This window comes from Dinoponera quadriceps, unplaced genomic scaffold (assembly GCF_001313825.1).
Source record: "Dinoponera quadriceps isolate SergipeBrazil2010 unplaced genomic scaffold, ASM131382v1 scaffold1308, whole genome shotgun sequence".
In the NCBI taxonomy this organism is placed as follows: Eukaryota; Metazoa; Arthropoda; class Insecta; order Hymenoptera; family Formicidae; genus Dinoponera; species Dinoponera quadriceps.
In genome coordinates this window covers 980,519-991,024 of record NW_014555613.1, presented here as the reverse complement: position 1 = coordinate 991,024, position 10,506 = coordinate 980,519, and the positions used below count along the sequence as shown (strand labels likewise).

The 10,506-nt window shown below is 47.8% G+C and overlaps 1 protein-coding gene across 1 annotated transcript; it reads right to left on the bottom strand.

Annotated features, from left to right (window-relative positions):
- Positions 1-2,464: 2,464 nt before the first annotated feature.
- LOC106744905 (glycine-rich cell wall structural protein 1-like) lies at positions 2,465-5,880 on the bottom strand. Its single transcript, XM_014620043.1, has 4 exons — positions 5,826-5,880; positions 3,367-3,640; positions 2,963-3,295; positions 2,465-2,877 (listed from the first exon to the last, which is right to left on the bottom strand). The coding sequence occupies exons 1-4, from the start codon at positions 5,835-5,837 to the stop codon at positions 2,672-2,674; spliced, it is 825 nt and encodes a 274-aa protein (XP_014475529.1). The 5' UTR covers positions 5,838-5,880; the 3' UTR covers positions 2,465-2,671.
- Between the last annotated feature and the right edge of the window lie 4,626 nt (positions 5,881-10,506).

The following is a 10,506-nucleotide window of genomic DNA, read 5'->3' as shown; positions in this document are numbered from 1 at the left end:
GCTGGCAGCGATCCATCGGAATAACGAAGCTTATGTTGCAGTAACTCTACGCCCAACTTTATAGTCTAACAAACGGATATTATACACAAAGTGGTAATATCACTGAAGAAGGAATAATAATTTGTAATTATATCTATTTCACGCTTGTCTGGAAAAATAAGAGAATTTTCCGTTATACGATTATTTGACTTTCCTTCATTAATTATATATATCTTGTGAATGTAAAAAATTATTTTTTCACATATTAATTAGAAGTCTAATATTTACAATTGTTAAGCTTCTGCGCTTTCCGGAAGAATTGTATCGGGTGGGCGAGGAGGGTCAGATTTAAAGTGTAGAATTGACCTTAGTCCTATTTTAAGTTATTATTCACGAAAATGTGCATTATTTGTACGATTCAGTACTAAATCGAAGCACAACAAAATTGGTTTAAGACGATTAAGTGACTAATTATTATACGTAATTATTCGAAATCTCCCGCTCTTCTACTATTATCCTCTTTGCCGACAACGATTAATGCAGTTGCTTGGTATTGGTTCCTGTTACACTTCCTTTCCTCGTTCGACTAATCCAATATCTCGAATTAATCCAACTGGTCGGCTCGCAAACTGAAATCCAATAACTCATATACGTTAGACAGATGATCCGTTACCGAATATTAACATTCATAACTTCTGGAGAATTCACGCAAATTCCGTGTCACTGATATGTATAAATACTTATCAATTTTCTCCAATGTTAACTGCAGTTATTATCGATATTGTAAAAAAACTAAAATAATATTGTGGATTTTTAAGGATATATCGAATTAATAACTCAAAAAGTTGTGTATTATTTGCAAAATGATAAAGTATTTTTTGTTCAGTGTGACCTAATCCGCAAGTGTGAAAGAACATTGAAAGAACTATCTTTCAAACGACTATCGTAAAATTTGCAGACAGATGACGCATATAGTATTTCTGTAACAGTCATTCAAAAATCTTTTGAGATTTCCGTATATAATTTTTATTGACTATTTGTAGCATAGAAAAATAACAAGAGGCCAGTATTATGCATCATTATTGGATCGTTTAAATTTTTTCATTATTTTGACTTATATCTTTAATGATAATTATAAATCGCCAATCTTTATATATATTTATATTTTGAAGCTTGTGAAAATGAGAGAAATTGAGATAATAAAATATGAAATCGAGGAATATTATTTTTTATTGCAACGTATGCTGACTCTCGACAGCGAATAAACTGTTTTGCCTATTTTCTAGCATTTACTTCTCGGTGAATACAAATGGAACGATCGAGCGTTTACTAGCAGATAAATAGTACGTATTCTGGTCTTCAAGATGGCAGGGAGTGGCGAGCGCGAGAGTAGGTACGAATAGACAAGCGTAAGTTTTTTAAATACTGATGCTTTATTTTATATAAAGTATTGTATAAATGTATAAACGGCTCTCTATATATATAAATATGTGGTATCTATCTATGGTGGTGGTGGGGTGCTAGTCGTGATCGCAAAGAAAGGGTATGACGAGGGCGGGCGGGGTCGGGGGCCGGCGGCGGCGCGCCNNNNGGGGTCGGGGGCCGGCGGCGGCGCGCCGTCTATGTACATTCATTCACTCACGAGAAAGGCTGACCTACCATAATCTACCGGTCTCTCCTTTTCACTAACATATAACACGATTATATAATATATGTGTATTTGTGTGTATATATACGAGTACACATATAGCAATATAGTGTATGTGTGTGTGCGCGCGTGTGGCAATGTGTTCATATATATATATATGCGCGAAGGTAATAGTAATAGTATGTATACATATATATATATAAAAAGAAGACATATGCGCATGGACGAGTATGTAATAATAATATGTATGCTTGGGGGTGCGGCGGTAAGTATAACAACATGTGGGAGGGACGCGACTGTCGACGCGACCCGACCCGTGGAAAAAGAGAGAAGTAGTAATATGTGCGTGAAGAGCGGCGGCCTTACGGATGGTGGAAGACGTAAGAGAAGAAGAAGGTTTAGCCGGAGCAACGGTAAGTGTTCAGAAAACAGAACAGATCCAGTTGGTCCGACGACGAAGTGCCAAAGCTTGTCCACTGGCTAGGTCCATGGCCCGGTGTGTGACGCGTGGGTGTGCACGCGGGTGGCTCGGTTGTGTGTGACTCGGGCGGGTGGTAGTGCGACGGTATCCAAGAGAGACGCGACGTTCGCCGATCGCGGGCGGCAGCGCGCCGGGAAGCGACGAGGTGTTCGGAAGGTCGTCAACCGAGATCGGTAACTCGCGGCTCGAGTCGATTTCCCTCTATCGTCGGTCGATGAACGGAAATTGACTAAATTTTACCCGAGTCGCGCACGACTGCTAACGGACACCCGGGTTGATAACAAGGAGAAAACGACGCGAGAAGTCGCGGATCACGAGAATGGCCCGTACCTCGGGTGTCGTCCCCGACGATCTTATCTGACCCGACCCACGACGCGTCCGTACGACGTTCCGAGCGTCTGCTGATCATATCACTGGCGTCGGCCACCCCGACCATGTTCCGAGACTGGACGAAGCTTTGGGAAGAAGACGTTGAGCGCGTTTGAGGATCGTTCGAGACCGGTAAGTGACTGTGGTGGGTTTGCCGCCGTCGCCGAGCCGAGATCGCTGGGGTCTTAAAACGTCTACCACTTGGCGGGGATGACAGCTCCGTGAGCGCCGAGTCCGGCATGGATGGCGCCAGATGGTCCGTTGATCACAGCAACTCCGGCATCACCACCACCGAGGGCACCACCGATTCCGCCACCACCTCCTCCGATGACAGCAATGCCAGCACCTCCGAAGCCACCTCCGAAGCCACCTCCGAATCCACCTCCAGCTCCGAATCCACCTTGAAGAGAAGAATTACCGTTAGCTGAGATGCTCGGTCTTAGCGATGTGTAATATCTCGATGATTCATCCGATCGGGAACGTACCACCGGGCGCGGCGTTGGCAGCAGCACCGGAGCTTCCATCGTCACCGTTGATGCCACCAGCACCAGCGTAGAAGGCGACACCTCCGTAGCTAGGTCCGACGAGGTTAGCGGTAGCCTGGGAAGGTCCAACGAGGGTGGCGGTTCCCTGAGACGGTCCAACGAGGGTGGATGGGCCTTGAGCGGGTCCTACAAGGCTGGACGGTCCAGTGCGAGGTCCACCAACGGACTTGGCGCCTTCTTGCGGTCCTACGAGATCAGACGGGCCGGTCTGCGGTCCAACGTTGGCCTTGGGTCCCTCAGCGGGTCCGATGTCGGACCTGCCACCAACGACTCCTGCGGGAAGAGCGGGGGATTAGCGGCCGACCCCGTCGAAGCGCTGAAATTTCAGAGTCGCGGCTACGCACCACCAGAGACGATCTGCTGAACTCCAGCGGAGCCAGCCGCCGCCGCGGCACCAGCGGCATAGCTGGCACCGAGACCGCCGGATCCCAAGCTGGAGGCACCACCCTGGAGGGAGGCAGCGGTGCCAGCGCCAAGACCGAGTCCACCGCTAAGACCGTGACCGCCGTTGAGTCCGTGTCCAGTGATGGCGATTCCGTGACCACCATAGCCGTGACCGCCGTATCCACCGGCGATACCGGCACGAGCCGTCGCCACCGCTAAGCAGACGAACACAATCTGCGAGGGATACGGAAAACGGTCGGTGAAACAGCCGAGAACTCGATAAGTTGCGTGAACTCGCTCCTTGCTTTACGGAAGCGTTGCGTGCGAGCTATCGCTGTTACGGATCTGGATTTCCATTGGCTTGCCGCCGATTACCAGCATAACCGCCGCTTTCACTTTCGATTTCCGCGAGCGCCGGCTCGATCGAGAAGTCCGAAACAACCCGCACGGAGAGAAGTCTCTGTATCCAGCGCGATGGTCTGGAGAAGCCCTCGCGGGGCGGTTTCGCAATCAGCGTGATAGCCCCCTCCGCCCTCCACTCCTAATGACCGTATTAGGAAAAGAAACTCTTCCAGGATGCCCGCTAATAGGCGAATGTGCGTTCCTAAGTTGCAACGCGCGTCGGACCGTAGAAAAAGCAGTCGATTGCATAAAATCCGCGCGAACGAGTCGACCGCGTTGCGACGAGATTCGTAATTAATCGGTAACCGGGCGAATCGTTTCCGAAATTAAGCCACGCTGGGATCTCGTCGAATTTGTCGAAGAAAAATATCGAATATTCCCAGGCGAGCGCATTAATCGGGAAAATCTCTCAATACGACCGGAGATGATCCGCAATTGTTGCGAGAAGAGTGTGGAGAAGCGCGGCGGTTCGATACCGGCGGCGATATCGGCGCGTTACGTCACGAGAGATACGCGCGCAGTCGGCCGCGGCTCGTAATATGGGAAGTGGCTGGTTTAGAAAGGAAGTGTTTCATGCGCGCGGCCGTAGACCCGAGCGATCGGTTGATTAGGTGTATCGACGCCGTGCTGCGCCGGTGCCGCGACGTAACCGCTTATTTTTCGTTCGCGTGCGAACGCCATTAGACTCTCTCGGTGCATGTGTCACGCCCGGTTTGAGAAGTTGCGACCGCCTAAATGGCACCGCCGGCCTGGAATTATGCATATCTAACGACTGCGAGCGAAACTTTCACATCCCGTTTACGCGGAACGTACGCGGAGCGAACGAGCGAGAGCAGACTGACTATCGCGGCGCGCATTCGTGTGACGTGGTCGACCGCGCGTTCCCGCGACCTCGCGTTCGGAAAAGGATCGATCGCGCCGATTTCAAAATCGCGAGCCGCGAGCGCCGAGAGCGCTCGACATTTGCCAAGACTTCGCGAGGCTCTACTATCTCTTTCCGTCGTGGCGATGGGAAAATCCTTATTCGTAACCGATATTCGCGTCTCGGAAAGCCCGAGACCGTGTTATGCGGAGTATAACGGCGCTGGCGGACGGACGGTTGAAGACGAACGACAGGGAAAGTCGAGGAATGCGCGGCCGAGCTTAGACGTGGTGCGTGCGACGAGCGCGCTCGGCGGATCCGTGAATGAAGATGCGTCGGAAGTAGAACCGGTCGCGAGTTACTCCGTTTACTCAATGATGATACTACTGTAACCGGTTCCGCCGAGAACGGTCGGCGCGCGATGTGTGAGATTTCTCGATTCATGAATGAAAGTCGGTAAGGAGGACGGTGCCGGTTAGGTCTGTTTGTGCGTCTGTCTGTCTGCTCGACTGCCTGTCTATCCCGAGAGAAACAATGAGAGCAGTCGAGCCGTGACATTGAATTCATCATCGGTCGCATCGCGGAGCGAGAAAGAAAGAAGGCGGAATGGAAACCGTGACGACGGGGATAGGCGTGAACCGAGAGCTTTCGGGAGCTTGCGAGACGGCCGTTCTCACGGATACTCCCGTGTAATCGAAATGTAATCTTGCATCGAGCGTTTCTTGTTTAGTTTCAATTAAGAAGCGTCAGAAGGACAATTCAAAGGACGCGGAAGCGAAGTCTCGCGGCGGCTGCGGCAAAGATTTCAGACTAGACTTGAGAGTAATGTCGTTAAAGACACTCGAGGTAGTTTCCAGTTCCGAGGAAGCGACACTGTTTATTCGCCGATTACGACGGGAAGTCAAAAGCGAAGCGGGAGACAAGTGTTCGCGATCGAGAGACTGTCGACTTGGAAAAGGATGCGCGTTAATACCGGAGAAATGTTCGTATTGGACAAAGTCGCGAGCAGAACAGAGAGAGAGAGAGAGAGATCTCCGTGTGCAAAATCGGGCAAAATCTAATAGAGTCCGAAAAAAGCGGAGTCTACCGCGAGATATACTGGGTAGTTCGGCACGACTCGCTAACACCTCACCAACCCCGGTGCGGAATACTCACAAAGGCCTTCATGTTTGGTGTGTGTATTGTGGGCTGGTAGTCCGGTGAATGACTGACTTGGGCCGGGCCGGCGGGCCTTATATACGCCTAACTCTACTCTGGACACGCTCCACAATCACCATCCTTTCGAAAGCAAGGCGCTCCACCACCCTCCCCCCAGAAAAACTATAATCCACGGCGGCGTACCGAGCGGTCGACGCGGTAGTCCCACCACCCGTTTGAGGGCGAAGGGGGGTCCCCCCTTTACGGGCCGATATAGAGGTTGCCGTTGTAGGTTGTTCGCGAGTATTCGTCGGCTATGTCCACGTCTAATGGCCGAGAGAGCAGCCTCCTACTCCTCCCGCCCCACCAGCCGTGTAGCCTACACGCTCGACTTCTGCGCGACGGGCCACACCAAGTGCAACCGCGAGCACCACCCGGGTTACCTGGTCACCTACGATATTACTCTCTCGCAGGCGTGGTGCGAGCACGGCTCACGCTGTGCAGCGATCGCTCCTTCCCGGTCACGGTAGACGGCGCAGGTGCAGCGCGAACAACGGCTACGGTAGCGTCGGGTGATGATCACTCTGTTAATTGGCCAGCTCTTCGCCGGTGATGCATCATTCTCGCGGATGGCTTTTACGCGATATGGAGAGAGAGAGAGAGAGACGTGCGCCCAAAAACGCCGGTGAAATTTCCGGCTGATTCTGCCGACGACCCCTGACCTTTCGTCGATGTCCTCCCTCTTTTGTTTCACTCATGTCTAGCTAATGATAATGAAAAGTAGACTTCCGAAAGAAGCGCGGGATCAAGTAGAACCTTCGGGAACTTGGCTCGGAGCTATTATGGGCTGTTCTCGGAACTTCGGATGCTGAAGAAAGCCGAAGAGGCGGTTTGATGGAGAGTCACGGTGGAAAATGACACGCTGACCCTTCGGGGCCGAACGACGCGCTCGTTTTAAGATGGCCGCTTTTGAATTCGCGAACTTTTTTTACGTCCATTTGTGAATGCAGAATGTTTCCCATGGAAAAAGGCAGGAAAGCGCGATGTTCGAATGGCCGAGAGTTTTTATTATTCATGAAAAACCGCGATCCGTGCACGTTGCGCGAACAATAAAAATCACGGATAACTCTCGAAGCTTGCGTTCGCACGCGGAGCGGCCATCGCACGAAAAGTTCGTCTGTCGTGCTTGAAAGAAAGCAAAAAAAAGGAAAGGGAAGAAAAAAGATATGAAAAAGAAAAAAAAAGACAGGGGAGGAGATCCGAGAATGGTGAGGCATGGTCCTGATTATGGCCCGCTCGTTACGTGGAAACGAGGCACTCGCATCGAAAAGGAGTTTCACGTTTGGCGCAAACGCGAAACGTTCTAAAGAGTTGGAATTACGGGTTGCTGAATGGCCTTAAGAGACCTGAATTCTTTTCTAAATAGATTGCCTGCCGCCGCTGCCGCCGTCGCTTGTTACTTATTACCTCAACCTACTAATTCGAACTGCTGCAGTGCATTATGCTGGAAGCTGGAAACAAGATGGAAACACAGCCTGAAGGGTCCGCCCGCTGTCGTGAGCGATTTGAATTATGATCGCCGTTTGTATCCGGAGTGATACTTGATGATCCAGCGGGTTGGATCATTTCGGAATTGCACCGTATCATTGCGGCCGTTAATGCAAACATTCTGAAAGCATCGTTTCACAGACGGCTACTGCACAGTAAATATCATTATATGTTAAAATCGGTTCTTATTAAAAAGATTTCGTATTGGATTTTTAATATATTTATACGTTAATTTAATATATTATGTTTATATCATCTCAACATTTTATGTTTTCTTCATATTCAACATGTGTAAGTATTAAGATAACACATTTGATATATTTCAATGTCGATTAATGTGTTATGTAATTTTTCATCAATTTTTATATAATATTTGTACCACTTTTCAATATATTTATTTTGTGTTAAATTAATACAAAAATTTGAGTGGACTGCTCGGGACATGTGAAATATTTTAAATTTAATATAAAATTTTTTACCGTGTGGCGTCGATTTTGATCTCGCTCATCGTCGCAACGCACGTGCCGGAGTTATCGATGTATTAATTATAGTAATTGGTATAGACGTACACACACGAGTGTTATATTATTTTTAAGTGAAAGTGTGCTAAATAAGCAACAGCATTAAATGAAAATAAACATATATATTGCGTTCATGGGAATACGTGGTATTTGCGATGCTGCAAATTGCTCCGATTTATGCATAATCGACGCGCCCCGATCTCTTCTTTAGAAATGATTGCATAAGTTTCCGCAACTCCGCGCGCAAGAGTCGAACGACGCTCGGTTGCGAGCATCTCAACTTCAACGGTATCGAGTGCAATGTGTCGAAATATGTACGTTGCAACCTAATTATACATCCGATTAATTAGCTCTCGTTTGCCGCGCGATGCCCGTTTAACGCGACTTTTCCGGCCCGCGAAGTGAAAGCCATTATATTATTTGGCGCCCGCGAAAAATGTCGATCTATCGCGAAAGTCGCCCGCACATATCTCTCCTCGCTGGTGCTCGGCAGCCCTGACCGGTTTCGAATATATAAACCGAATGCGGGCAGTTGCTGTTGGCTGTTTTCGGTCTGGCTCACCCTCGAACGGTGCACGATCGATTCCGAGCGCGCGAAAACCGTTCGTTCGAGCGAGAGCGCGCGGGTATTAATTGCCGCGTTGGCCGATCACTTGCGCGATTACTTAATTAACAGCGGCGAGCGACCGTCACCCTTTTTTCTCGCGCGGTGACAATGGGCACGCCGGCGGTCGTAACGATCGAAAGAATGGCAGCGTGATTACCGCGTAATTATACCACGATCGATCGCGATCTTATCGGTTCGATTCCGCTGAATGCTACGAAGCGATTATTAACCCGTTCGCGTTCAGACGCGATATTTCTTCGGCACGACCGGCCAATCGCGCCTCGATCTCGATTTTTCCGATTCTGCCGGTCGCGATCGCGCCGCGGAATCTAGTCCCGCGCCCGTTCTGAATTATTGAGCGATTTTCGCGGATCAATGGAGTATCGATTGGCTCGCTGTGCGGCGTGGTCGATATCCAGGAGTACGTTTCTGATAGAGCAACTTTCTCGGCGACGCGCGCGGATCCGATATATCCGTGAATCGAATCGAAATTGAGGCGCCGATTTATTCTATTCCAGCGGGCACGCGCGGATACAGGAGGGGGAGAGGGAGGGGGCAGAAGATTACCTCGATATCCGAATTATTTCACCGACGAAGTTTATTTACTGAAATAGTTGGACGTCGTGCGAGCATTCCCGACGAGCATCCGAATCGAAGATTAATCGACAGATGCTGCTCACTGCAATCGTAGATCTCCGAAGATGTGCACTGAAAAAGTGTTATCGTTTGAGTAATATTTATTTGATTCTAGTAAAATGGCTACTCTAATATTCCTTGGTAAATATTTACTAGAAGTAGAAATATAATGTGTTATATATGTGTAATAAAATAATTTTTTCTTTCTCTTTTTTGTATACAATTCGACCTACATATTGGAATTAAATTTGTGTAATTTTCTCTATCCCTACGTTTGAAATAAAATACACCAAAAAGCCTTGTTCCTGTTAATTGAGTAAGTAAATAAATAAAGTAAAAATATGATATTTCCTTCGTACAAGTAGACATTTATTTGTATGTGTTAAATTGTGACAAGTATTAATTGCTTTTAATATTGAGAATATTAGAATTTATTTTTAGAAAATATTTACTGGAGAGAAAAATCGATATTTCAAATCATTAGATTTTTCCAATGGAGAAGAGGTATTACTTAATTCTAGTAAATATTCTCTTAAATTTAAAACTATTTCACACTCTCATTCCGTAATTTACTTACAAATTAAGATATTACTGTGTTCGAGTAAGTATTTATTATTACAAGCTATTAAAATATACTTAAACCGATAAATTGATAAAAATATTACTTGATTTAAAAAGTTGGGAAACAAGCGATTACGTTTATTTGACCCTAACGCTTTCTTATTGTGTCAAATCCGCTATCACATAATGGTCGACTACGAGTGTCGCCCGGGGGCATCGGAATTTATGCGCACAGCAATTCAATACTGAATTATCTATTTCAGAAAACGTGGGTAACACATTGGTAGCAACGTGGCTCGCATACGCGCGTAACGCGTTCCTTTCTCCGCGCGACCTTAAGGACACGTCCACGTTACACGTCCGATCTTTTCCTCGATCTTTGTCACTTCGACTTTTGTTCCCCGTTGTCTGTCGATCCGATTCTTCTTATTCTCCCAAACTTCGTCCGTTTGATCATCCCTCTTAAGTGCAGAAAAATTCTCGTCTTCGCTCGTCCGCCGCTATCGCCTCTCACATCTGAAACGACGATTTCTGCAAGGACAAATATTCTCCGTAGAATCCATAATTACGACGTATGTATCTTTCGCCCGAGCAAATACGCTCCCTCGTATGCATATTACATATTTATTTATTTAAATCGGGAGTTACAATATCTCTCTCTCTCCCTCTCTCTTCTTCGGGCGCAGCGCATTCGCCGCGTGCAGGCTTACATATTCCATCTCGATATATCCCCGTCGGCTCAATTTTCGCGAAGAATACCCTTCACATACCCTTCGCCCAAGGTGACGATTCGCACCGTTCCCAAAGCCGTCGTCGCCGACCCCCC